General features: G+C 48.1%; 1 protein-coding gene across 1 annotated transcript in view; it reads right to left on the bottom strand.

Moving 5' to 3' along the window:
* Nucleotides 1–7,046: 7,046 nt before the first annotated feature.
* Nucleotides 7,047–23,259, bottom strand: part of Kcnk13 (potassium two pore domain channel subfamily K member 13) — a 99,501-nt gene continuing 83,288 nt past the window's right edge. Inside the window, exon 2 of the mRNA XM_048799173.1 lies at nucleotides 7,047–8,850. Coding sequence (XP_048655130.1) covers nucleotides 7,967–8,850 — 884 coding nt within the window. The 3' untranslated portion in view covers nucleotides 7,047–7,966. The remainder of the gene's footprint in view (nucleotides 8,851–23,259) is intronic.

Below are 23,259 nucleotides of genomic sequence, written 5' to 3'. Positions count from 1 at the left end.
CAGAACCCAGAGGTGCTTAACCACTGAGCCACATCTCCGACACTTTTTATTTTTTATTTTGAGACAGGATCTCACCAAGTTGCTTAGGGCCTCACTAAGTTGCTGAGGCTGGCTTTGAACTTGAAATCGTCTTGCCTCAGCCTCCCAAGCTGCTAGGATTACAGGCCTGTAATCCCAACAATCCTGATGTTTTTGATAAAAATGGTGTCCACTGGATAAGAGGCTCCCCTGAGTGGGTAATTCTACAGTGACTTAAAGTCCAAGACACCTGCAGGGAAGACTGAACAATTCACTCAGGAAATGCCCTAGAATACACAGAGATCTTCTACCCAAGGATGACCATGTATGACTACGGTCATTTATTGTCACAACCATATGCATTTAAAAACTCACCAACGCAAACAGCACCAGCTTCTGTGCCAACCGAGGAGGTTAAGTCCTCACTTTCATCCAGTATACTTACTTGATCCATAGTTTCCAGAATATTTTGGAGTCTGGGTGATGGATGATGACCAGAGACAGCTCTGAGATGACCAGAGACAACTCTGAGATGACCAGAGATGGCTTTGAGATGCAGGAGGAAGATTGCTTTCTGCAAGATGCTGGGATCTGGCAACAGCTTGATGGTGAAGGGTCTCAGAATGAGGGAAACCCAAGTTTGTCACTTAGGCCTGAGGATTATTTTTGAATTAAAGTCAGTTGAGAAATAATAGATGCAGGAAAACCTCTTTACCTCCCTCCTTTCTGTCTGAAAACAGGGCATAAATTTCCCATCGTAAATGTGTCCCCTGTCCCCTTGCCTGTATCAGGGAGAGGAGGTGACACCGTGAAATGGCACTGACTTGAACTTACATAAACCAACCCTTATCTTTCACAGGTTTTTTTCATGTATTTACCTTACCACATTTAGATGTTCTTTGAAGTCCAAACCCCTTTCCTTTGTCTTGCCCCATTGTCACAATTTATCACCGTCTGTTAAAATGGATGTAAACTCTCGGGCTTAACTGCTTCCCAGGGTTTCTATGTCCTCTCTATGAAGGCTCTGTGCCATGTACACTTTTAAGTGATTTTATATCAAATACAACAGCCTTTTCTCCTGCTAAACTGTCTTTTGTCAGTTTAATTTGTAGGGCCCCCTTTAGTGAAGGGGTAGGTGAGGTACGAGGGACAGGCTAGTTTCCTGACCTTTATAGCTGACGCTCAGGAGTGCATTCTTCAATGGAAAAATATCTTTATTTTTCCCTCTCCACACAGTTTTGTCTTCAGTATAATCATGATTGAGGAAAATACTAAGCACAGCTTCTAAGACCTTATGTCTGGGTTCATTTCTTCTAAGGTCAAATACAATCCTATTTACTGGTCCCTGTCATGTGCCAGCAGGAGAGAGGTAAAGCCCAGTTATAACTTTTAAGGGACTTGTGGAGTCAAAAAACAACCCCACAAGATATTAAACATGGACATTTCAACAAAAGCCAGACACAAAGAAATCATTACCAGGCTGTGTGTGAGTGGTGCAGGATGTGACTCAGGGTACAGAGGAGCCAGAGGCCAGCTTGGTTTATTAGAGGAGGGTGGAGAGCAGGCAGGCTACAGAGAGAGGAGGGCCCTGAAAGGCAGCAAGGGAGGCTCAGAGCTAATGATGACACTAGGATTTTGTTGAAGGCAGGCTCTAATTGCTTTTGTATTTCCCATTTGCCTCCATGTAGGTGTACACTTTTTTAATATGTATTTTTTTTTAGTTGTAGGTGGACACAATACCTTTATTTTATTTTTATGTGGTGCCAAAGATGGAACCCAGTGCCTCACACGTGCCAGGCAAGTGCTCTATCACTAAGCCCCAGCCACAGCCCTAGGCATACATTTTTAACAAAAGTTAATCCTTATCCTACTCAAGCAGAGGAGCGATGGCAGAGTGGTATACATCTGGAAGGGTGAGTCTGGTCCCGGTCCCTATATTACCAGCACGGGTCATGCAATGGCTCTGAACCCCTGGTGCAAGTTGGGGGTCACATCTGCCTTCCTAACCCATGATTACAGGAGACCTTATTTGCAAAGGTGAAAGGTGCAATGAAAAAATACACAATTTACAAGAGTTAGATTTGTTAGTGCCTTACATCAGTGGTCCCCAGACTTCAGTGCACATAAAAACGGCCTGCAGGACTTGTTCAAATGCAGATTGCTGGGTCTGACCCTCCATGTTTCTCAGACTGAGTATGGGACCTGAGAATCTGCCCTTCTGACTAGTGCCCAGGTGCTGCTGCTGCTGGCCTGGGGACCACACTCACAGAAGTGGTGCTTCAGATCAATGGCTAAAACCTGCTTAGAACATATGAAGGAAACTGACACCATAGGTGTATGCTCAAGTCATAGCCCAGGCAAGGTGTGACTGACGGCACAATCTTCAGAAAGTCTTGTTTTTCTTTTCTCTTTAACTTTTTACTTTGAGATAATTTTAGACTCATAGTCACATTGTAAAAAAATAGTAGAGTTCCCATATATCCTTTACCCAACTTGCCCTTATGTTAACATCTTACATAAGCAGAGAGCAATCAGCAAAACTAAGAAGCTAACCTTGGGATCACACTATTAGCTAGACGACAAAATTAAGTGGACTTCACTCCCCCCACTTTTTTTAATGTCCTTTGTATGTTTCAGGATCCGACTGAGGATCCTAAATCGCATTTAGTTCCAAGATCTAACTCAAAATGCACTTATTTGTGATGTTTCCTCTGTCTCTTCCGGTCTATAGAAATTTACCAGTCTTATCCTGCATGATCTTGAGCCTCAAAGAGCACTTGTCAGTTGTTCTGTTGAAGGTCCCTCAATTTGGGTTTATCGATGTTTTTGTCATAATTAGACGGAAGTTATGCCTCATGACAAAGCATACCAGACAGATGCAGGGCCCTTCTCACGCAGCTTATGAGAGCACAGGATGCTTGTATGTTCTACTGTGACGTGTACTTTGGTCACTTCGTTAACATGGCGTCTGTCAGAGTTCTCCACTGTTGTTATTTTTCTCTTTGTAGTTACCAAATATTTTAGTGGCAATCGTTTGAGACTAAAAACATCCTGTATTTGTTTAAACTTTTACATCACTAATTTTAGCAACAGTGGATCTTGTTGTGGCAATTATTACTTGAATATTACTTACACACACACACACACACACACACACACACACACACTCAGGTCATCATGTGCAAACTGCAAGAAACAAAAAAACCAAGTGAAAATCTTAGAGCCAGCTAGAGAAAAAAGGAACATTACATTTCTCATCAGAAGCCATATAAATCAGAAGACAGGGGTTTAACAGCATTAAAGTGCTGGGGGAAAATTTTGTTTTAACCTGTCAAAACAGAATTATGAATCCATAAAAAGTGTCTTTCAGAAATGGAGAAGAAACAAGGACGATCTCCGACAAACACACACTGAGGGAATTCGTTGCCAGCAACTTTGCCCTACAAGAAATATTAAAGACAGTTCCTTAATATTTTAAAACAATGGGGGAGAAGGAAAAACTCTTCCATGCAGAAGAATTGCAGTTAGTAAACACAGAAGGAGTTAGGAAAATGGAGAATGATCATTAGAGCACAAAGCAAATAACTTCAAGCCTCCTTCTCAAACCACTGTCAACCAGTTCACTCCAGTTAACTTGTACACAGAATAAGATCATTATTTATCCTCTCACTGCAGAAAAGATCAAGGGTACTTTGAAAATCAGTGTCTTCCCATTTCACAATGTGGTTTATGGAGTTCAAAATATTACAATTATGAATGGCTAAGTCTTAAAATCGTGAAATGTTGGCAAGATAGAAGATATCGCAAACCACTTCCTATTGTGAACATTTTAATTGGCTCAGCTGATACCAACATGAAAGGACTCTAGAACAGATATAAAGACTGTGGGGTTTTGGTACAAAACGCCCACGGAGACTGAGAGCATTTAGAAATCGAGAAGAACCATTATTGTCACACAGTGAGGGAGGTGCTGGGTGCCAGGGGCAGGAGGAAAGCAAAAGCTTCCTCTTTGGGATGTTATGTCATTGTCCCCCCAACCCCATTCCTGTAGCCCAGCAGGTAGGTCAACAGCATCCATTCCTGTGCAGTCCTGGGGGTCCCCAAAGCCTTCCCTGAGGATCGCCTCATTTGATCCTCTCAATGACTTGTGAGGAGCCAGCATTAGCTTTCCACATCAGAGATGCAGAGGGGCTGGGGCTCAGCGGGCTTGACTTGCCCACACTCTCCCCCACTGGATGCCAAGAGCTGTCCTTCACAGTGCACTTGATCTCAGCAGCGGTGCTGTACTGACCTATATGTATTCTGTTGCCCCAAATGTGGGATGTATGCCAGTGATTTGGATGGAATGTGGAACAATTTTAGGGGCCCTCGGGTGTGGAATGAATTAACATTAAATCACTTGGTGAGAAAGTGATTCCCTTTCAATTCTCTTGCAGTCCTTTTGGTTATATTACAGAGAATTCCTCTAATACTATGTGTCGTTATTACCTGTCTTACACCTTCTAATCTCTCTGGGTGTGGAGGTGGGTGTTGTGGGTATGTGTTATTGAACTGGAGATTGAACCCAGGGATGCTCTACCACTGAGCCATATCCCAGCACTTTTAAAAATTTACGTTGAGACAGGATCTCACCAACTTGCCCAGGCTGGGCTTGAACTTGTGATCCTCTTGCCCCAGCCTCCAGAGTAGCTACGATTACAAATATGTGCCACCACACCAGTTGCTCTCTGTTTTTAATAAAGTGAGAAAAAGCCTAGGTTCAGAGCCTTTTCTAGGATACAGGATCTGGCTAGAATTAGTGACCCAGCTTGATCTTCATTTTGTCAATTCTCAAGTTACTATATTTCCCATTTGTGGCAAGTGATAAGAGTCTTTGATTTAGTGTGACCAGGTCCCTTTTCTAAAACAAAACTAATTAAAAACTTGATAAAATGTCGAGAAGACGCAGTAGCATTCAGGCATGGCACAACTTGGGCAAATGGCATGGGACCATGGTCACAAGAGAAACACGAAAGGCCAGGTCACATTTATGCATCTTAGAGAGCTCCGAGGCTGCCCAGCTGTGAGCCCAGCCATGTGTGCAGGCTGAGCACCTCCCAGAGGGCAGGTCAATGGGGAGACTCTGGCTCCAACGCACAGGAGCCTGGACACACCACGAAACCCTCTGTGAAGTCACTTTCCTCTCGGCCAGGAAGCTGCCTCCCATGGAGAGGCCAGAGGGTGACAGATCAGAGGACAGAAAAGAGAACCGGTGAGGAGGGCTGGGAGCACACTGAGTGGGGACAAGAATGACAGGAGAAAACAGCAGCCGATGTTCCTTCTGTATAGGACGTCAGGACTCTCATCGCCCAGGAAGATGCACACATGTGCACAACACCTGCTTTCTTCCACACCCAGGTGTGCGCCTGGAGCGATATTAGGGGACTAGTGGGTTCCAGGTTTTGAACTGCAGCTTTGACTGTTACTATCTTGAAATGCCCTTCTTGACCAGTCCATGCCCAAGAGTAACTATAGAGAGACTTCACTAAAGAAGGATTCTTAGTTTCACAATTTTTTTTGTAAGTTCCTCTCATTTTTCCATCCACTCATCCATCTACCATACATCTTTCCTTCCATCCATCCACCCATCATAAAACACTGCACTTTTCTTCCTACACTGATTTTCAGATGTGTCCACCAGGGACCCCTGACTCAGAGAAGAGGAGAACAGACTTGCTTTCTGAGACCCTAGGAAGATTCTTGGGAAATGTAAACTCAGTTTAAAAATTTTAGCATAAAAGTGTATGCCAGTTTTGGATCCTACTTATAAAAGTCTATGTGCTTTGATGTAATATCTCTGTAAAATCCTTTGTAAAGCTGACCCTGTCAGATTAACCTCGTTTACACTGCTGTGCCTTGGCTTCCTGGCACAGGGCCAAGATCACTGGTGACTCACACTGAGATGCTTCATGCCATCCCTGGACCAGGAACACGGAGACCTAGAAACCCCTATGGGTCAGGCCCCAGCTGCTGTCAGTGCAGAGCCCAGGCACAGCTTGGTCTGTGCTCAGAGATTCCTGATGAGGGTTCTGCAGCTGCAGCGCCTCTGGGAAGTTCCCCTTTAAGCAAGTTATGATTTAAAATCTCTGCTCTGTAGCCACATAACCCCAAGTTCAAAGTCAATGTTGCCACTTACCAGACTTCTGCTATTGTAAAGAAAATAGCTGGTTTTGCAAACTGGTAGAAAAAGCAACTCAGCCTACAGAGGGAGTGGGAGGGAGGATGGGGCTGTGTGGAGTGGCCAAGAACCTAGGTGGCCTGGATTCCTTCCCCACCTGCACACCACCACCCTAAGACCACAGACAGGGAGCAGTCCCTTATGCCCCTGTTTCCTTGGGTTGAAAACAAGCAGGTTGGAGGAGATGGCTGCCAAGGGTCCTCCAAGCTCACTAGTGCTCTGCTCAACCTTCCCGTTTCACCAGGCTTTGATTTCCAGCCTGGTATCCCTTACCAGCCCATCTCTCCAGATCACTTCTCAAAGCACAGCGGATACCCGCTCTTATCTTGTAAAAGCAACAGCTATTAACTGGCATCTCCCGAAGTGTTCTCTGCTACATCTAGGAAGGTTAAAAGTCTCGTTCCTAGTATGGATTTTTTTAAAATTATTTTTTTAGATGCTGATGAACCTTTATTTTATTCATTTATTTGTATGTGGTGCTGAGAATCGAACCCAGTGTCTCACACATGCTAGGCAAGCACTCTACCACTGAGCCACAGACCCAGGCCCTAGTATGGATGTTTTAACTGCATGGAAGGATAATACAACTAGACCTGCTACAGTCTCAGAAGGCCGAACTGCAACGAATTAGACAAGAAAAGCCAAATTTCATTATTGGGCCTTGAATGTTTCTCCAGCCAAGACTCTCTAAGAAGATGATCATATCCCTAAGGCCAATTTCCTGTTCCCTTTTTCCCCCGAGTGCAACAAATGTCTATTTAATTAAGCACGTCCCCTCTGCTGTTCACAATGAGGACCCATGGAATCTTAGTTAATAAAATGAGAATTTATTAAATTTTCAGTTCTAATAAATAGTCAGTCATCATCTCTGCAGTGGGCCCCAAGCCCTGGTAAAAATGAAATGATCTAAGTGACCATTCAAAGAGAAAAGGTTAAAGTGTGTTCTTCAGTTACAAAAGTGACTTTCTCTCCTGTCCCCCTCCATCTTGAGGCAGTTTAAACACCTGAAACCAAATTCAGTTTTCTTATCACACTGAGGTCTCAAAGACACCTTAGCCAAACATTCTAGTCTTCAACAGAAAAGGAAAACAAAATAGAAAAACAAAAACAAAAACAAAAAACCCTAAGAAGCGTGCAGAAAGAGTAGACTAGTTATTCTCCCTATTCATGGAACCATTGATAAATCTGCTTGGAAGGATGCCCCGCCCCCAATCCCTCCAAAACAAAAAACCAAACCAAACCACCATAGCCCTGGAACGTTCTGGAACATTCCTTTCCCTTTTCTTGAAGGGGCTAGGTGAGGCAGAGAATGTCTCCTTTCAGTGTTCTAGGGAAAGAACTAGAGTCTTGCAGGTTTTCATTTCTAAATGAAACAGTGTGTGTGTGTGTGCGGGGGGGGGGGGTTTGCAGGGAGAATCAGGCTCATAGTCAACCTATTTCCCTTGGGCAGTTAAAACTTGGGAGAAAGATAAGTGACAATACAGTGTCTTCTGTTGCTTCTGTGATTCATTTAGAAAAGATTGGATTTAAACAGGATGGGTAAAGGTAAGGAGTCAGGCATGGGACTTCCAGTCCCCCCAGCCCTGGACGGTGGTTCTTGTTGGGGCCAAGGTCAGATTTCCAAAGGTGGGCCTGGGGGACCGGATGGGAAGGGGCCCGGGGTGGCCGTGGAGGGCCAGCGTCTCCTGCTCCAGTCCCCGCCAGGCCTCGCGCCCGGCAGCGCCCCGTCCTCTACCTGTCCCCGCTGGTCTCTGCCAACCTGTTGTTCATGATGGCGAAGGCGCCCACCCCGCCCGAGAACTCGTCCTCCTGGGACGGCGTGCCGGCCTGGTGCGGGCCGCCGTTGGCCATCTCCGACAGCTGCTTCTGCAGGATGGCCAGCGACACCTTGCTGGAGTCCTTCATGGAGATCATCTCCCCCGAGAGCCGCCGCCCGTCCGTGTCGCTGTCCGCCACGCCGTCCGTCTCGGTGGAGATGTCGCCAGGCGGGTGGCGGACGTTGCCCGGCGTGACCGCGTTCCTGCGCGACCGCGCCAGTCTGCGGTGGCACGGCTGGACGCAGCGGCCGTCCACCTTCCTGAGGATCCAGTTCACCGTCTGCTTGATGAGGATGGAGATGACGTTGAAGAGCGAGTAGATGCAGCACACGCCCGTGAGGATGAAGACGAAGTTGGCCAGGCGGTAGAGGCCCTGGCTCTCGTACTGGGCGCCCTGGCTGCTGACCAGGTCCCCGAAGCCGATGGTGCTGAAGGCCACGAAGCAGAAGTAGAGCGAGTCGAAGTAGCTCCAGCCCTCCATGGGCGCGTACACGGCCGACGCCCCGCAGGACACGAGCACCGAGGCCGAGCACAGGATGAGCATCACGTAGTACACCGAGGGCTTCCAGCCGGCCAGGCTGTCCGCGCCCCGGCCCGCCGCCTTGAGGCTGCCCGCGGGCAGCGCCCCGCGCCTGCGCAGCTGCCGCTGGTGGCACGACCGCATGATGTAGGCGATGACCGTGATCAGCCGCTCCAGAAAGAGGTTGAAGAACAAGATGGTGCTGGCGCAGCCGATGAGGCCGTAGAAGATCAGAAAGATCTTTCCTCCTACGGTCGCTGGAGTGGTCATCCCAAACCCTGAAGGACACAAAAATCAGAGGAGAGAAGGGTGAGAGGGGTCTTGTCTGAGAATGGGGTCAGGGTCTTGGCGTGGATGGCTGGCAGAGGACCCAAAGGAACCCTCTGAGCAAACCGCAGCCTCCTAGCCTTTCTAGGAACCAGCAGGAGAGTGCTGGCCTCCTTTGGAAGAGGCTGAGCTTGGTTCCGAGCACAGAGCTGGGCTGCTGCACATCCAGGCCGGGCAACTGTGCCAGCAGAAAAAGGCACCTCTCGCTCAGGGTGGATACAGCCAGCAAGAAATGGCTTGGTGATGACACTGTGGGCTGGACTTCAGCCCCCTCTCCCCCACTTCGTTAGATGGCCTTGTACAGTAGGAACCTGAACATCCCCACCCATCAGGCCTTGTCCCTAGAGATAAGCAAATGTTCACACACAGAAAAGGCTTATGGAGACTCGTCAGAAGTCGTTTATTCTACAAACACTTGCAGAGCTGGAGATGGAACTGTGGGCCAGACAGATCTGGCCACTGCACTCCTGGAGCACTAACTGGTTCAGTGAGCGTACACTGTGTGGTGGGTCTTGTGCTGGAGGACTACAGGGCTCTGTAGCAGCTGCTATGAGGACGTCCCATCTCCGGCTTGGGGTTCTGGAAAGATTACACAGGCAGTTAGGCAGACAGGAGAGGGCACGTGTGAGCGCAGGGGATGGTTCCCACAGAGAAACAGCAGGCACCAGCAAAGGCAGAAATGAGAAATTCGCTCAAGATTTTCCCATCTTTTAAACAAAGCCCTTTGACTCACACCTTATGTTCTTGGGGTGCCGAGAGAGGCACCAGGTGTGATAGATAAAATACACAATCTCCCTCTCGCCTTTGCCTCTCGCCGTGCTAGTTCCACCTTCTTGACTTCGTTTGATACCTGGGCACACAGGTGTGCGGCTAAGAACAGGCATCGCGTGGGACAGTGAGCATCCTTAGGAACAACAGAATCAGAGAGAGGGCGGTGACACGCAGCCCTTCCACTTGTGGCAGCGAGGGCCAGCCCACCTTACTGGAGGGACATGGGCTCCTTCCCACCAGCGACGAAATTCAACACAGAGAAGGCTGCTTTGTGGGGAGGACTGGCATCAGAGCCACCCTGAGTAAAAGCACCATAAAAGCTGAGTACTGAGCATGATCCGGGGCTCAGGTTCTCAGTGGAGTGAAGCCTCCTTCTTTCCATTTGTTTTTACTTCACTTTCAAGTTCAGTGTCCTTGAGCCCATGTTGGGACCCCAAGGACTCACCCTCTGTCCTCTTTCCTGATAACCGCCCCCTACAATCTGTTTCCTTGTCACTACAGCTCCACTGTGGCCACCTGCGGTGCGTCCTGGGGAGTGGCCAGAGTGGATCTTGAAACGTGTGGGCTTCTGGGACGTGACCTCTTGGTCTCCAAGGTCGAGTCCAACGCCCAGATGTGTGCACAGTTTTGCTGTTTTGTTTCTAGCTGAATTCAATTGTCTCTTCTCAGCATCTGAGGAGCTGCATTTGGCTATGATATGAACAGCATGTGACCAAGAGAATAGAATGACGTGCTGAGCTCAGCTTCTCAGCTGGATAGGGTGACGTGGAATGGACGGGGCAGTCTGATAAGGAAGGACTGAGGGCCAGGGAACAACCCACTGAGGGTCAGTTAGGACCCTTAATGGTAGGGAAAAAAATCAGACCATCATCTCTTCTTTGGAAAATGTTGTTTTCAAAATCAAAGGCCCTTCAGCAACTCTTGCCAGCATAGGCTCTTACTTGCTAGGTGTCCTTATTATGTAAAGATGTCCCAGCGGCTCGGGAGGCTGAGACAGGAGGATTGCAAGTTCAAAGCCAGCCTCAGCAATGGCGAGGCGCTAAGCGACTCAGTGAGACCCTGTCTCTAAATAAAACACAAAATAGGGCTGGGGATGTGGCTCAGGGGTCAAGTGCCCCTGAGTTTAATCCCTGGTAATCCCCTGCCCCCAACAAAAAAAGAGATGTCTATTGGGTTTGCTGCCTTTTTCTCTTGTTAGAATCTTTGATTCTCATCCCCAGGCTCAAGTTGCAGTGAAGTCATGGAGAGCTGAGTCTAATGGCTCAAGGGTCTGGAGTCTCATGGCTGAGCTGAGAGCCCTGTCTCTTTCCACCCAATTCAAAAGAACACTGAGGAGTCAACATGGCGTCCAGTAATTAGTTCCTGATTTTCTGAGGAACTTGGAGCCAGAAAATCTTGCAAATATTCCCCCAACTTGGAAGATGGAGAAACAAAAGAAGACAGGAGCCCCTTGCTGCAAAGCTGGAAGACCAGAGAGGGCTGCTGCTCTAGTCCCCGAGAACAGCAGATCAGGACAAAAAAGGGGAAACCCTCATCCAGGCCATTTTAATAAATCCAGAGGCTGGATAAAGTGAATGGAAACAGGAAAGATTTAGGAGCAGTAAGTGGGGCGCAGGGGCACCTTACGATCTCGGGGACTTGCTCGTGCACCCCGCTCCTGTCTGAGGGAGGACTCAGTCTCTCTGGCCTTGGGAAGCAGAGCCAGGGGAGTTGTGACTTAGCTCCCAGCCACAGGTGACAGCCATCTTTACTGAGCTCCTGTTGAGCGTGAGGCAGGCCCTGCGCCACTTGTTTGGGCCTCTGCTGTCGTCTGAATGTTTGTGTCTCCCCGAATTCGTGTGCTAGGCTCCTCCCCCCACGTGATGAATTAGAAGGAGGTGGTTAGGACACAGGTGGGACCTTCGTGAACACGACCAGTGCCCTCGTTAAAGAGGCCCTGGAGCTCTCTTCTCCTGCCACCCAGGGAGGACTCAGCAAGGTGCTTCTCTAGGGAGGTGGCACCTTGATCGCAGGCCTCCCTGCCTCTAGAGCGCTAAGCCCCCAGTCGATGGTCTTTTGTCACAGAAGTCCTGGTCGACCAAATCAGCCTCACCCTAAGGTGACCTGAACAAGGTCATCAGAGAGCCCAGCATCGGACGGAGCTGGCACAAATGAACTCTACACAATGAGCCACAGAGGGTCAAGGGCCTCGTCCCCCAGGGTCCCCAGGGCAGCTTCGGCACAAATGAACTCTATTCCCTTCAAGCCTGAGTCACTGAGTCTGGGAGCAGCTGAGCCGATTGAGGCCCAGGGATGCATGGGTTTTGTCTGGAGGCCCTGAAGTTCCCTTAACCTACTTCAGACCTGTGTTCATGTGACCACAACCCCCAGGGCAGCTTCTAGGATCAATCCAGGCTCCCCCCTTGTCCTTGGGGCTAGGAAGGAAGCTACCAGGCACTGCCAAGGTGGCAGTCAACCTCCGTGGAACCCCTCATTGAGACCATGAAGAGAAGAACAGGCCTGCAGTCTTCTAGCCTTAGATGTATATGCTGTTTACTAGACAGTCTTTTTCCAAAGTCAATCAAGGTGAAAAGTTTAAAAGCTTTGTATTATGATATTTTCCAAACATACAAAGTTAGAGAGAATAGTTAAATGTGCCTTCATTTCTCAGGCTTGGCAATTATCAACCTATTGCCAATTGTGTTAGTCAGCTTTCTATCACTGTAACAAAATGCCTGAGAAAAATAATTTATAAGGAGGAAAGGTTTATTTTGGCTCATGGTTTCAGACCATGGACAGTTGGTCTGTTTTTGGGGTGCCTGTCATGATGAGAGTGCTTGGTGGGAGAAGCTGCTCAACTCATGGTGGCCAGGAAGCAAAGGGAAAGAGTAAGGGGCCAAGGTCCTATAACCCTCTTAGGGGGAATCCCCCAGTGAGCTAACTTCCTCCCTCTGGGCCTCATCTGCTAAAGTCTCCACCACTCCCAATAATGCCAGGCCTCCAGCACTTAGGAATTTGGGGGACACCCAGCTCCCCTATCCCAGCCCACTCCTTTATTTGCTATGGTATTTTAAAATGAATCCCAAACAGCATGCCACTCCGTCCATTAATAAAGATGCATCTGTGACTTCCTGGGACCTTGTTTCCCAACATCACCACTAATAAAACCAATGCGAAATCCTTCACGTCCAATAATGCCCAGCCCCTGCTAAAATTTCTCTTTACAGATCACTGGGACGGATCAGGACCCTAACAAGGTCACACTGAGTGTGTCTCTGCTGTCTCTCTGTCTCCCTTCCCATGTTTATGCAATTGATTCGTTGGGTAAATGCATCCTGTAGACTTGGCTCAGATTTTTTTTCTAGGGACAACTGGGGGGTGGGAGGAGAACACCTGTGTGTTATGAACGTGCCCCGTGTGTATCGTCAACTCTCAAATGCTTCTTGGGGACACAGAAAGAGGCCCACGCTGTCTGCGAGCGATTTGGCAGAACGTACTTAGAACTATCTACATCCTTTTCTGGTTTTTTGTTCTTAGGAACCCATCCCCCCTAATCAGACACGTGACTGGTTCTGCATGTGGACACCTGCCACGTCTTGACTTTTAATGATAAAAACCTTCTGCAACTGTGACATCAGAGACAGGGAGTGACTCGGGGAAGCAGTCGTGGAAATGGTCCACAGTCACATCCCAAAGCCTCAAAGTGCACCTTCCCTGCAGTGGCCCATCTCCACACGCCACGTTCCAGGGCATGACGTGGCCCCTTCATGTTTCCGCCACCTCTTTCTAGGACTTTCTGTTCACGGCTGCCCAAAACATTTCAACTGCTCTGATAGCCATCGGTTATTCCTTCATCCGACAAATACTTCATGAGGAGGTCCCCGCCAGCCGAGCCATCCCGAGGACACCCTCTGACTCTGCTTCTCTCCACTGAACACCTTCTCCAGTCCTGAGGGCTCTGGACACACAATGCCGTCTGCAGCTAAAGTTCTGTGAGCCTCCTAAAGGCCGATTAAAGGTTTAATACGCAAAGGTCAAGTGTTTGCAGTTGGAACTGACTTCCTCTGGGAAATCGTCACCTTCCGTGTTGGGAGTGCCGGGGTGTGGGGTGCGGGGTGGGGGCAGTGTTGCTGGGGCAGTTGAAGGTGTCAGGGTCTCGGTGTTTCTAGGTTTTAGACACTGTGCATGGCGTGGGGAGAGTCGGTGCTGCCCTCCAGGGAACCCGAGCCAGGAAAGGACACACAAGAATGAAACCTGCACAAGGTAAAACCAGGCCAACGCCTTCCCTGAGTCACTTGCAGATGACATGAAAGATGGAGAACTGCTGTCAAGCTGCAGGGAGGAGGGGAGGTTACACCTCTACTTGTAGCTTAAAAATCAACGAGGGGTGACAAGATCAAAGGAAATAGTGATCACACGGGACAGGGGTGTGAGCTGAGGAGATCACACAGGATGGGGGTGTGAGCTGTGGAGACCATGCAGGACAGAGGTGTGAACTGTGGAGACCACACGGGATGGGGGTGTGAGCTGTGGAGACCATGCAGGACGGGGGTGTGAACTGTGGAGACCATGCAGGACAGAGGTGTGAACTGTGGAGACCATGCAGGACAGAGGTGTGAACTGTGGAGACCATGCAGGACGGGGGTGTGAACTGTGTAGATCATAGAGGACGGGTGTGAGCTGTGGAGACCACGCGGGATGGGGGTGTCAACTGTGGAGATCAATACAGGACAGAGGTGTCAACTGTGGAGATCACACAGGACAGAGGTGTGAACTATGGTGTACCTGAACACTTTCTCAGGAATCTGTAAACTGGGATTTTGGTCTCACCCTCAGAGATTTGACTCAAAAGGTGGAGAGGGCATTTAAGCTAGTACCCATAGTGATTTTGAGGCAAGGGCTGCAGACCCCATTAAGAGAAGCACCTGCCAGTTAGGGCTGGAGTGCTGTGGGGAGAAAGGGTTGGTGTGTGGAAGATAATAAGACCCAGGAGGATTTAGAATCCTCCTCTTGGGGAGGATTCTAAATGAGGGTCTCCAAGAGTCCCGCTAAAGCTCAGTGAAGCAAACAGAACTCCTTACTTCTTTGGTATATTAATATGGGAATGCAGGAAGTATTCCAGATGACCCATTAAATTAAAATGAGTCATCTTCAGAAGTTCTGGGTTAACTGTAGAACCTCACGGCAGACATGATGGCAGCTACTCATTTCTTCCTTTGGATTGAAATGCTTTCCAAAGTATTCAAGGATTTTCTACTTTACTTATAACAAAGGAAATGAATAGAAGAAAGTAGTACTTCTCAGCTATTTTCTGTTATTATGACAAAACACCCAAGGCTGGGTGTTTTATAAAGACAAGAGGATTATTTAGTGCACAGTTTTGGAGACAGAGAGTCTGACCAGCATGGCGCTAACTTTGATCAGGGTCCCCTGACTACATCACATCATGATAGATGGCATCATGGTGGGGAGTGTGACCAAGGACTGAGGTGGTCCCTGGCTCTAAAATGACTTTCCAAATGGCATTTGCTGAGCATGCAATGACTCTGTGCTCCACTGTGGTGAATGAGCAGCTCTGGGTCCCATGTTCTGGGTGACATTTCTCAAGCATGCACCAGAACCCTGGTATCAAAGCCACCTGTTTCAATGCAGAATCTTGGGCCTTCCCCGCTGGGTCCTGAGCCAGGACCTGTGTTTGGGGCTGAGTCCAGTCCTCTCCACAGGTTACAACGATTACTCCGGAACCTAGAGTTTTCCATTCGAGGCAGGATTGCTGAATGATCCAACAGGCCAGAAGAGGACTGGCAATTAATACTTCATTCAACTTTCTGCTCTCAGAAAGCTGATAATTGCTCTCATTTCTACATTACCTCGTGCAGAGGAAAACAATGAAAATGGATTGATTTAGGAATTTCCTCCTTTGTTCTGTGGTTCTCGAGGGTTGCTCGAGTGTTCGATCTCTCTGGGCACCTGAGCTGTCTGATGCTCATCCCAGCTCCCGGGAGGCAGGTCAGCATCCAGGGGAGGGCGAGTGACCGCCATGGCAGTCCATACGACTGAGCGCTTATGCCAGCCAGGAGCCCTGCATGGGATCCCGTGAGGCAGGAACCCTCCTCCCCGTCACACTTGAGAAGGAGGTCATGTGGGGTCACATGCACAGAGGTCACGTCACCTGCTCGGAGTCACATAGCCAGCTAATTGGGGGCCTGAGTCTAAGTCTGGACCATTAATAACCCAAGGGGACCATGGCCCAAACTACTGTGGTTGTCCCTTTGGTAACACAAGGGTAGGTGCTGTGGTGAGTTCAGGGTCTTTGACTGCAGTGGTCTGTGATTGGGATGCTGGCATGTTCACTCCATCACCCCAGGATTCTGGGGGCACTCACCTGCAGCAGCCCTTGTCGCAGGCCAGGCAGGTAGGTCTGCACCCGACCTGAAGGATTTCTCTTTCTGTTTTTGTGGCACGGGGCTTCACACAAGCCAGCCAAGTGCTCTGCCTCTGAGCTACGTCCTCAGCCCCAAGAAAATTTCTATGTGTAACTTTCTCAACAATAACAATAATAATAATAATAAGAAAAGACACCGCGGGCTGATTCTAAGCACTTTGCAAGGGACCAAGCGAGCCAGAGGGACGAGGTGTCCCCTGTTCCACAGCAGTCACCATCACGGACGTTGGAGTTTCCAGTTCTTCCTCGAGTTAAGGGTGTTTTGGGGATTTGATACTTGCAGGGTGATGACTCTCTCTCATTTATTAACTGTAAAGCATCTTTGACAGAAGATTGTAGAATCTTAAAATTCATCTATTTTTCCACGTCCCTTCTGAGCGAGGGGAGACCTCTACACACCTGATTTTTTTCAAGTGAAAAAAATAAATCACTGCTATTCTCACTATAAGAATCGACAACTGGGACATGATAGTCATTTGCATCACTATCGGTCGCAGCAATTGCTATATTGAGAGTCACAAAAATTGGCCCCAATGGGAATCAGAATGTATGGGCTCCCGAGGCAGAATTTTAAAACTTTCCTTTCCCTGAGAGACCTGAGTCCCCGGGTTTTCATGCTGCGCTCTATGACCTCTTAAGCCCTCTCCCTGTATGCAGACGTTTGGGGTGCCCGCATGATGGCTGGGATGAGTGCCAGAGGCTGTAAATGCTGTTACTATTTCTGACTTTACCCTCATTGAAGAGGGGGGATCCTGTGACTGACTCATCTCAAGGAGGTGTTCTGATTTCAGGGCCTCTTAAGTTTGAAGTTGTGTGACTGTCCCTTAAAAGCCAGCGGATAGAATTACGTTCTCTCCTGAGCCAAACTGCCTCTCCCAAGATTAAGAGTGAAACGGTCTGGCTTTAAGACGTTTTGAGGAATTGTACAGAAAACGCCTTTGTTTTGATGCGCTTCTGCACGAGGCCTATGGGAACCTGCCTGCTCTCTGATCCTGCTGCTGAGGACAGCTCACAGGGCTCTGCAGAGGGCAGTCAGTGTACCACAAGGGACCCTGAGCCCTTGGGCTTCACCTGGGCCAGTCCTCACGCTGCCCCCCTGAGCATCCTTTCTCTCCCCACAGCAGCTTCTTTGGTCCCCTTGAGGGGCCCTGGTGCTTCCTGACACCAGCAAAGGCTGACAGAATATTGGTGACTCTCACCCACGTGTGTGATGTTGTAAGAAGAATGAAGTATGGCTGGGCGCGGTGGCGCACGCCTGTAATCCCTGGGGCTTGGGAGGCTGAGGCAGGAGGATCGCGGCCATCAACTTGGTGAGGCTCCTAAACAACTTAGTGAGAGTCTGTCTTAAAATAATAATAATAAAAAATTTAAAAAGGGCTGGGGATGTGTCTCAGTGGTTATGTTCCTCTTGGGTTCCATTGCTAGTCCCCCCTCCACCCCCAAAATGAACTGAGGCCCACGGATATGGAACGGCCTCATCAGTAAGACTTGTAATAAACATTATTTACAGCATCAGACCTGTGTTCCTCCACGGTCTGAACCTCTCCCCTGTAAACTCATGAACTTTCCTATGTTCCTATTGAACCACTGAGAGCTCTGTATTCTCTAGAATTTTCCAGAAATAGGTGGCAAACACCCCCATGTTTGCTGTGGAGGTAGCTCTAGGGAACCAAAGTTCTTGACAGAAAATTAAGTTTACCTTCCCCATTCTGCCTTCTTTCCTTATCTCCTCGCCTCCCTCCTCCCTCTCCTTGGAGTCTTTTTAGCAACACACGACTCAAACCTTCCTTTCAGAGACATCTTCCGGCCTGGCCTGAAAAGGAATCACGGTTCTGTAATCCACGGACATAATTACATTCTTTGAGGGGGTCCTTTGGGGCCTTCTCTTAAAAATATTTAATTTTGTCATTATTAGTTCCAGAAAGCAGTTATAGCTTTCCTATGCCTAAAGCCAGTAAGGAACCCATTTTTTTAAAAAAATATGGAGATATTTGTGGCACAAGCGGGGTTGGTGTAATAATCTAACTGCCAGAAGAAATGTTCAAAGAGATTGTAACACCACGCCTTGTTTAGCTGATCACGGGGAAGAAACGGGTGATTCATTAGGGTTCATTTTTCCACCGGGGAACAAACAATGAGCTCATACACTTCTGTGAACTTGAGGCTGTGGACACAAAAGGTCTCTAATAAGTTCCTTTGAAAAATAGAAAATATGCAGCGGGACGAGACGAACTGCAGATGCAAACAATAATAACGAGGCCCGCGGTGCCAACCTCCACCTGATGCCCCCGTCACAGGTGATGCTCGGTGGGGCCAGATTTGGTGGCAAAACCCGCGGCAAGGAAATCACAAAGTCATTGTTACCCACCATTGTTACCCACTGGTGAGAAGGGACAAAGTCCCTGTTATCCTCTGGGGAACAGGAAGAGCAAGGACAGATGCAGCTGCAAACAAAGGGCATCGAGGACCAGGGTGGAAATCGTCCTCCCATCTAGGAGGCTTTCTGGAGTTGGGATTTAAAGGGATTTTCTCCAATGACACTCCAATTCATCTAGTTTTACTGGCAAAATAGGCTGTACAATTAAAGCTGACCCAATTTGCTTTTTTTCCCCCTTCAACTTGTCTTATACCTCTACTTTTCTCTCCCACCTGCCTCTGGAATGTTCCTTTTTTATTTTTAATATTTATTTTTTAGTTATCGGTGGACACAACATCTTTGTATGTGGTGCTGAGGATCGAACCCGGGCCGCACGCATGCCAGGCAAGTGCGCTACCGCTTGAGCCACATCCTAGCCCTGGAATGTTCCTTCTTGACAGGTCACCTGAATTCTTTGCTTCCACTTTTTCTTTCATTCAACATTTATTGAGCACCTACTACATGCCCTACCCCGAGTTAAAAGTTCATCACTTGTTGATTTGTAAGTTTCTTCACCTGTTTTCAAGGAAGTTAGCTCTGTCTTTTGCAAATATTTTAGAAAACAGTTTTTCTCAATTTGTGCTCGCCTTTTGTTTGGACATAAAGGCTTTATTGCTATGCAGAAGTTTGGTTTTCACACAGACATATCAGTTTCTTCTATTGTAGCTTTTGGCTTTGGGGGTGACAGAAAGTCCTGTCCAGAGAGTGTACCAGTGTTCCCTTATGGTTCTAATATTTTGAAACAATGTAATACAGAGTCTTAAATTGCAGTGATCTGGCATTTTAAAAATCATTCATTTTCCTTAGCACCATTTTCAAGGGAATTTTCGACTGAGGAAGTTGCAGATTGATGTGCAGTTGTAAGAAGTGATACTGAGATACTTTACCCACTTTCCCCCAGTGACAACAATTTGCGAAACTTTAGTCTAAAATTGTATCCAGGATATCGACCTGTGGCACAATCCATGGACTTTTTCATATTTTCCTGGATCGCTGGGCACCTGTGCGTGTGTATGTACTGAGTTCTATACAGTTTTGTTTCCTCAGCACCCTTTTTGAAATAGTCCGTTCTTTCTCCAGTCTCTTGAAATGTCCCTTTTTATGGAAGTCAAAATTCTTACCTTTATTTGTATCTGAATTTTACATTTCCTTCCACTGATCTGTCAGCCGTTGTGTAGGCTGAGGCCGGTGAGTGAAACAGAGTTCTTTCCTCTTCATGTCCACCAAGACTCTTCCCTCCTCCTCCCCCCACCCCACTCCCCTCCCTCCCTTCTTTCCCATTTTCTTTTCAAAACTGTCCTTGCTTATTTCCTGCTCGATTCTCCTGATGAGCTTTAGAGTCCTTTGGTGAAGATCCAGAAAAGAGACTTGGATTTTGACTGGGGTTGCCTTATATTTAGAGATTCATTTGTGGAGAAATGACATCCTTACCAAATTGAGTTTTTCCACCAGGAACACAGTGTATCTCTCTCCGTTTATAGAAATCTTTTAAAAATGAGCCTTAGTAGGGTTTTGTCATCTCTTCGTATGAAGTGGGCACACATCTTGGCATACGATCCCTGTTCCTCGGCTATGGTAGATGGCGGGGCTGGCCTCTTGCCTCCTACTCTGTCTATATTTCAGTTGTTTGTTTCCTTCTTATGGATTTTTTATTATGGCAAAATATGCATAACATAAAATTTGGCATTTTAACCATTTTTTAAGTGTATGGCACAATATTCTCAATGTTCTGCCACTGTCACCACTAATCTCAAAACGTTTTCATCATCAGACAGAGCCTCTGTGCCCATTAAACAGTAATTACCTGCCCCCTTATTCTACTTTATGTCCCCCTGAATTGGCCTTTGCAATTGAATCATATGACATTTGTCCTTTTGGGGAAGGCCGCTCTCACCTGGCATAATGTTGTCGAAGCTCAACCTTGTCACGGCCTGCATCAGAACTTCCTGCCTTAGGCTGGAGAACGTTCTGATGTCCGTACCCCACGTCTTGCTCGCCCACTCACCCAGCCATGGACGCCTGGGGCTCTTTTCTCCTTTTGGCTATTGTGAGTATTGTTGCTATGGACAGGGTGCACAAATATCTGTGTGAGTCTCTCCTTTTGATTCTTTTGAGAATATAAAGAATATTTTATACCTTTTGCAACTGCTATGACAGCACCCCGCGGGAGGATGCTGTTAAATTTCTAATTAGGAAAAAAATATCCGTATCTGCCCCTCCCCCAAGTAAAACAAAAACAAATCAAAACATTCCACTCGTCCTTCAGGTGAAATGCTCCTGTCTCCCCAGGCCCCAACTCACGATGACAGTGATTCACGAGTTCTCGCCCCGGCCTAGACCACGAGCTCAGCTCACATTTGATACCTGAAATGCTGAAATGCAACTGCTCATGAAAAATCGATGTTCTCTTTGTGCTTTTGAGTCTTTTGGATGAGTTTCTTTGCAAAGAAAGGCAAAGGGGAGGGGTGGGGGAAGGTGAGATAGAAGGAAGCCTTCGACCTGCAGAAGCGGGTGTTCTTTCTCAGTTGGGTGTTCTTATTTAGCGGTAGCCTGAAGACCACCGTGCGGCTCCTGGTCAGGGCATCTTTGTATTGTATTCTCCATTAGGCTTTGGGCTCCTTAAAAGCAAAGGCTTGTTCTGTGATCCCCTAAATACACACACACACACACACACACACACACAGAGATAAGTGCACTGAGTCTGGAGTCCGACTATCTGGGTTTATATCTCAGCCCCATCACTTACCCATGATTACCCCGATATCACAAGGGATATGGGGGAATTTGAACCCAAGCAGTTTGAGATCCCAATTCTAACCTAAAACAAATTCCTTAACCTCTCCGCGTACTTGCATCTCTTCATGTATAAGACAGGATGATGCAAGCAGCATCCCCAAGGGCTCTTCGAAGATTAAAGACTCAGAGTAGGGGAAGGCTAAGAGGGACCTCAGTGCTTTAGGAGTTAGCCCTGCCCCCCCTTTTTATTTTGCAGTGCCCGAGACAGAACCCAGAGGTGGCTGGGCAAGGGCTGCACCCCTGAGCTCCACCCCAGCACGGGAGTTCGCTCTGTTAACTGCAGCTGCTCTCAGTGGCCAAGCGCAAGGCTTGCTAAGTAACGTGTTCTGTGAACTGGGTCCGCCACTGTGACCTGGGGAAGACTTCTCATCCAGGCACACCCTGCTTCCCACATCTAGAACGGCATTTCTGTCTGCACTTGGCAGGAGACAGTTATCACCAATAGAGCACATTACAGAAACAGAATTGTCCCCTTGACTAGCTATGCTCATGGCCCTGGGAACAGCAGGCCCTGCAGAGAGGGCGGGATGGCCACTGAGTCCCGGGCCCCACTTCTGATTTCCTATTGGAGCAGAAGGGCCGAGGCTGTGCTGGGTGTGGACTCTGGAGTTCCCCAAGTGCGCGCTCCTCCACCAGGGCCCCGGGACGCCACAGCCAGCAGAGCAGCCCCGTGTCCACCACGGCTGGCCCCTGCCTGCCCATACCCTGCTTGTCAGGCTGGTGCTCATCTCCCCAGCAGAACAATGAGGGGGGTGCCTCACCTGGGCTCCTGCTCCACTCTCTGGTGACTGTTGACTCTTGGAAAGAAAGGAGACAGGCAGGTGGGCAGGCAGGGAGGAAAGTCACCTCCCCCAACACCCAGCATCTGCCCACTCCTGCCTCCAGCACTGGCACTGGCTCCAGGAACCGGCCCTGGTGCTCCGGCCCAGCAGAGAGGTGGGCCCACCCTCTTTGCTCCTGGTGGCTCCAAATCCCTCAGCAACAGCCTGAGTATCTCAGGGTACTAAGCCTCTCTCTCTCCATGGTCTTATTTTCTCTGGTTGTTGGGAGTCAAGAACAACAGACACGTAAAAGACTAAACTATTTGAAAATGGACTACGCCATCTTTGTGTCAGACCCTGCTTCTCTGGTCAGGGGCCTGGACCACTGCTGGCCACATTCACAGGTCAAGGCCTGGGTCAAATCATGGCACTTCCTTTTGGGAACCGACTCGACCCACTTTTCTCTATCAAGGGCAGATGATAAACACGGCCTCTGCTCTCCTGCTTTCCCAATAGACCCTGACAGGCATGTTAGCGGGGGAACTCCCCTCAGTCTACCATGATCCCCAGGGCCAAGTCTTTCCAGCTCAGAGGGGCCCCTTCCAGTCCAGCCTTGGTGCTTAAGTTAACGGTCACTCTGGGCCCCTGGTGGTCTGCTCCGGCTGGGATCTCCTCCTTTCTGACCTGAGTTCAGCTCAGTTCTCAGCAGGATTTCCCAGGTTAGGAGACCTGTGACGGTCATCATGTGATTCTCTGCAGAAATAAATACCAATATTTTGTCTCGGTCCTGCTGGGCCTGACCACCAGGACAGGAAAAATGTCATGGACTGGAAAGGGCCAGCACCGGTGTGCAAGTTTGGGTTCAATTAATTTTGTGGTTGACTGAGAATCACAATAGGTAATAGGTATTGATGTGCAGTTAGCCAAGAACATCAAAATGTGCTCATCTCACGAATTCTGACAGATTATGTTTAAAATTATCTTCAATGATCCAGATGCTATTTCAGATTCTTGAGGTACATTGGAATCACCAGAATGAGCACAGATTATTTTGAAATAGCAGTGAAGGAAGTACCTGATTATATGAGATGTTTCACTGCTTGAATTCCAGTAAGTACATTTTTTATAGGAATATGAAATCTTAGAAGTTCTTTTTTTTTTTTTTTGGCAAATTTTTTTTTTGATTGAGGGT

This window comes from Marmota marmota, unplaced genomic scaffold, assembly GCF_001458135.2.
Source record: "Marmota marmota marmota unplaced genomic scaffold, marMar, whole genome shotgun sequence".
Taxonomy (NCBI): Eukaryota; Metazoa; Chordata; class Mammalia; order Rodentia; family Sciuridae; genus Marmota; species Marmota marmota.
Note: the sequence above shows the minus strand (reverse complement) of the source record. Positions and strands in the feature narration are given on the sequence as shown.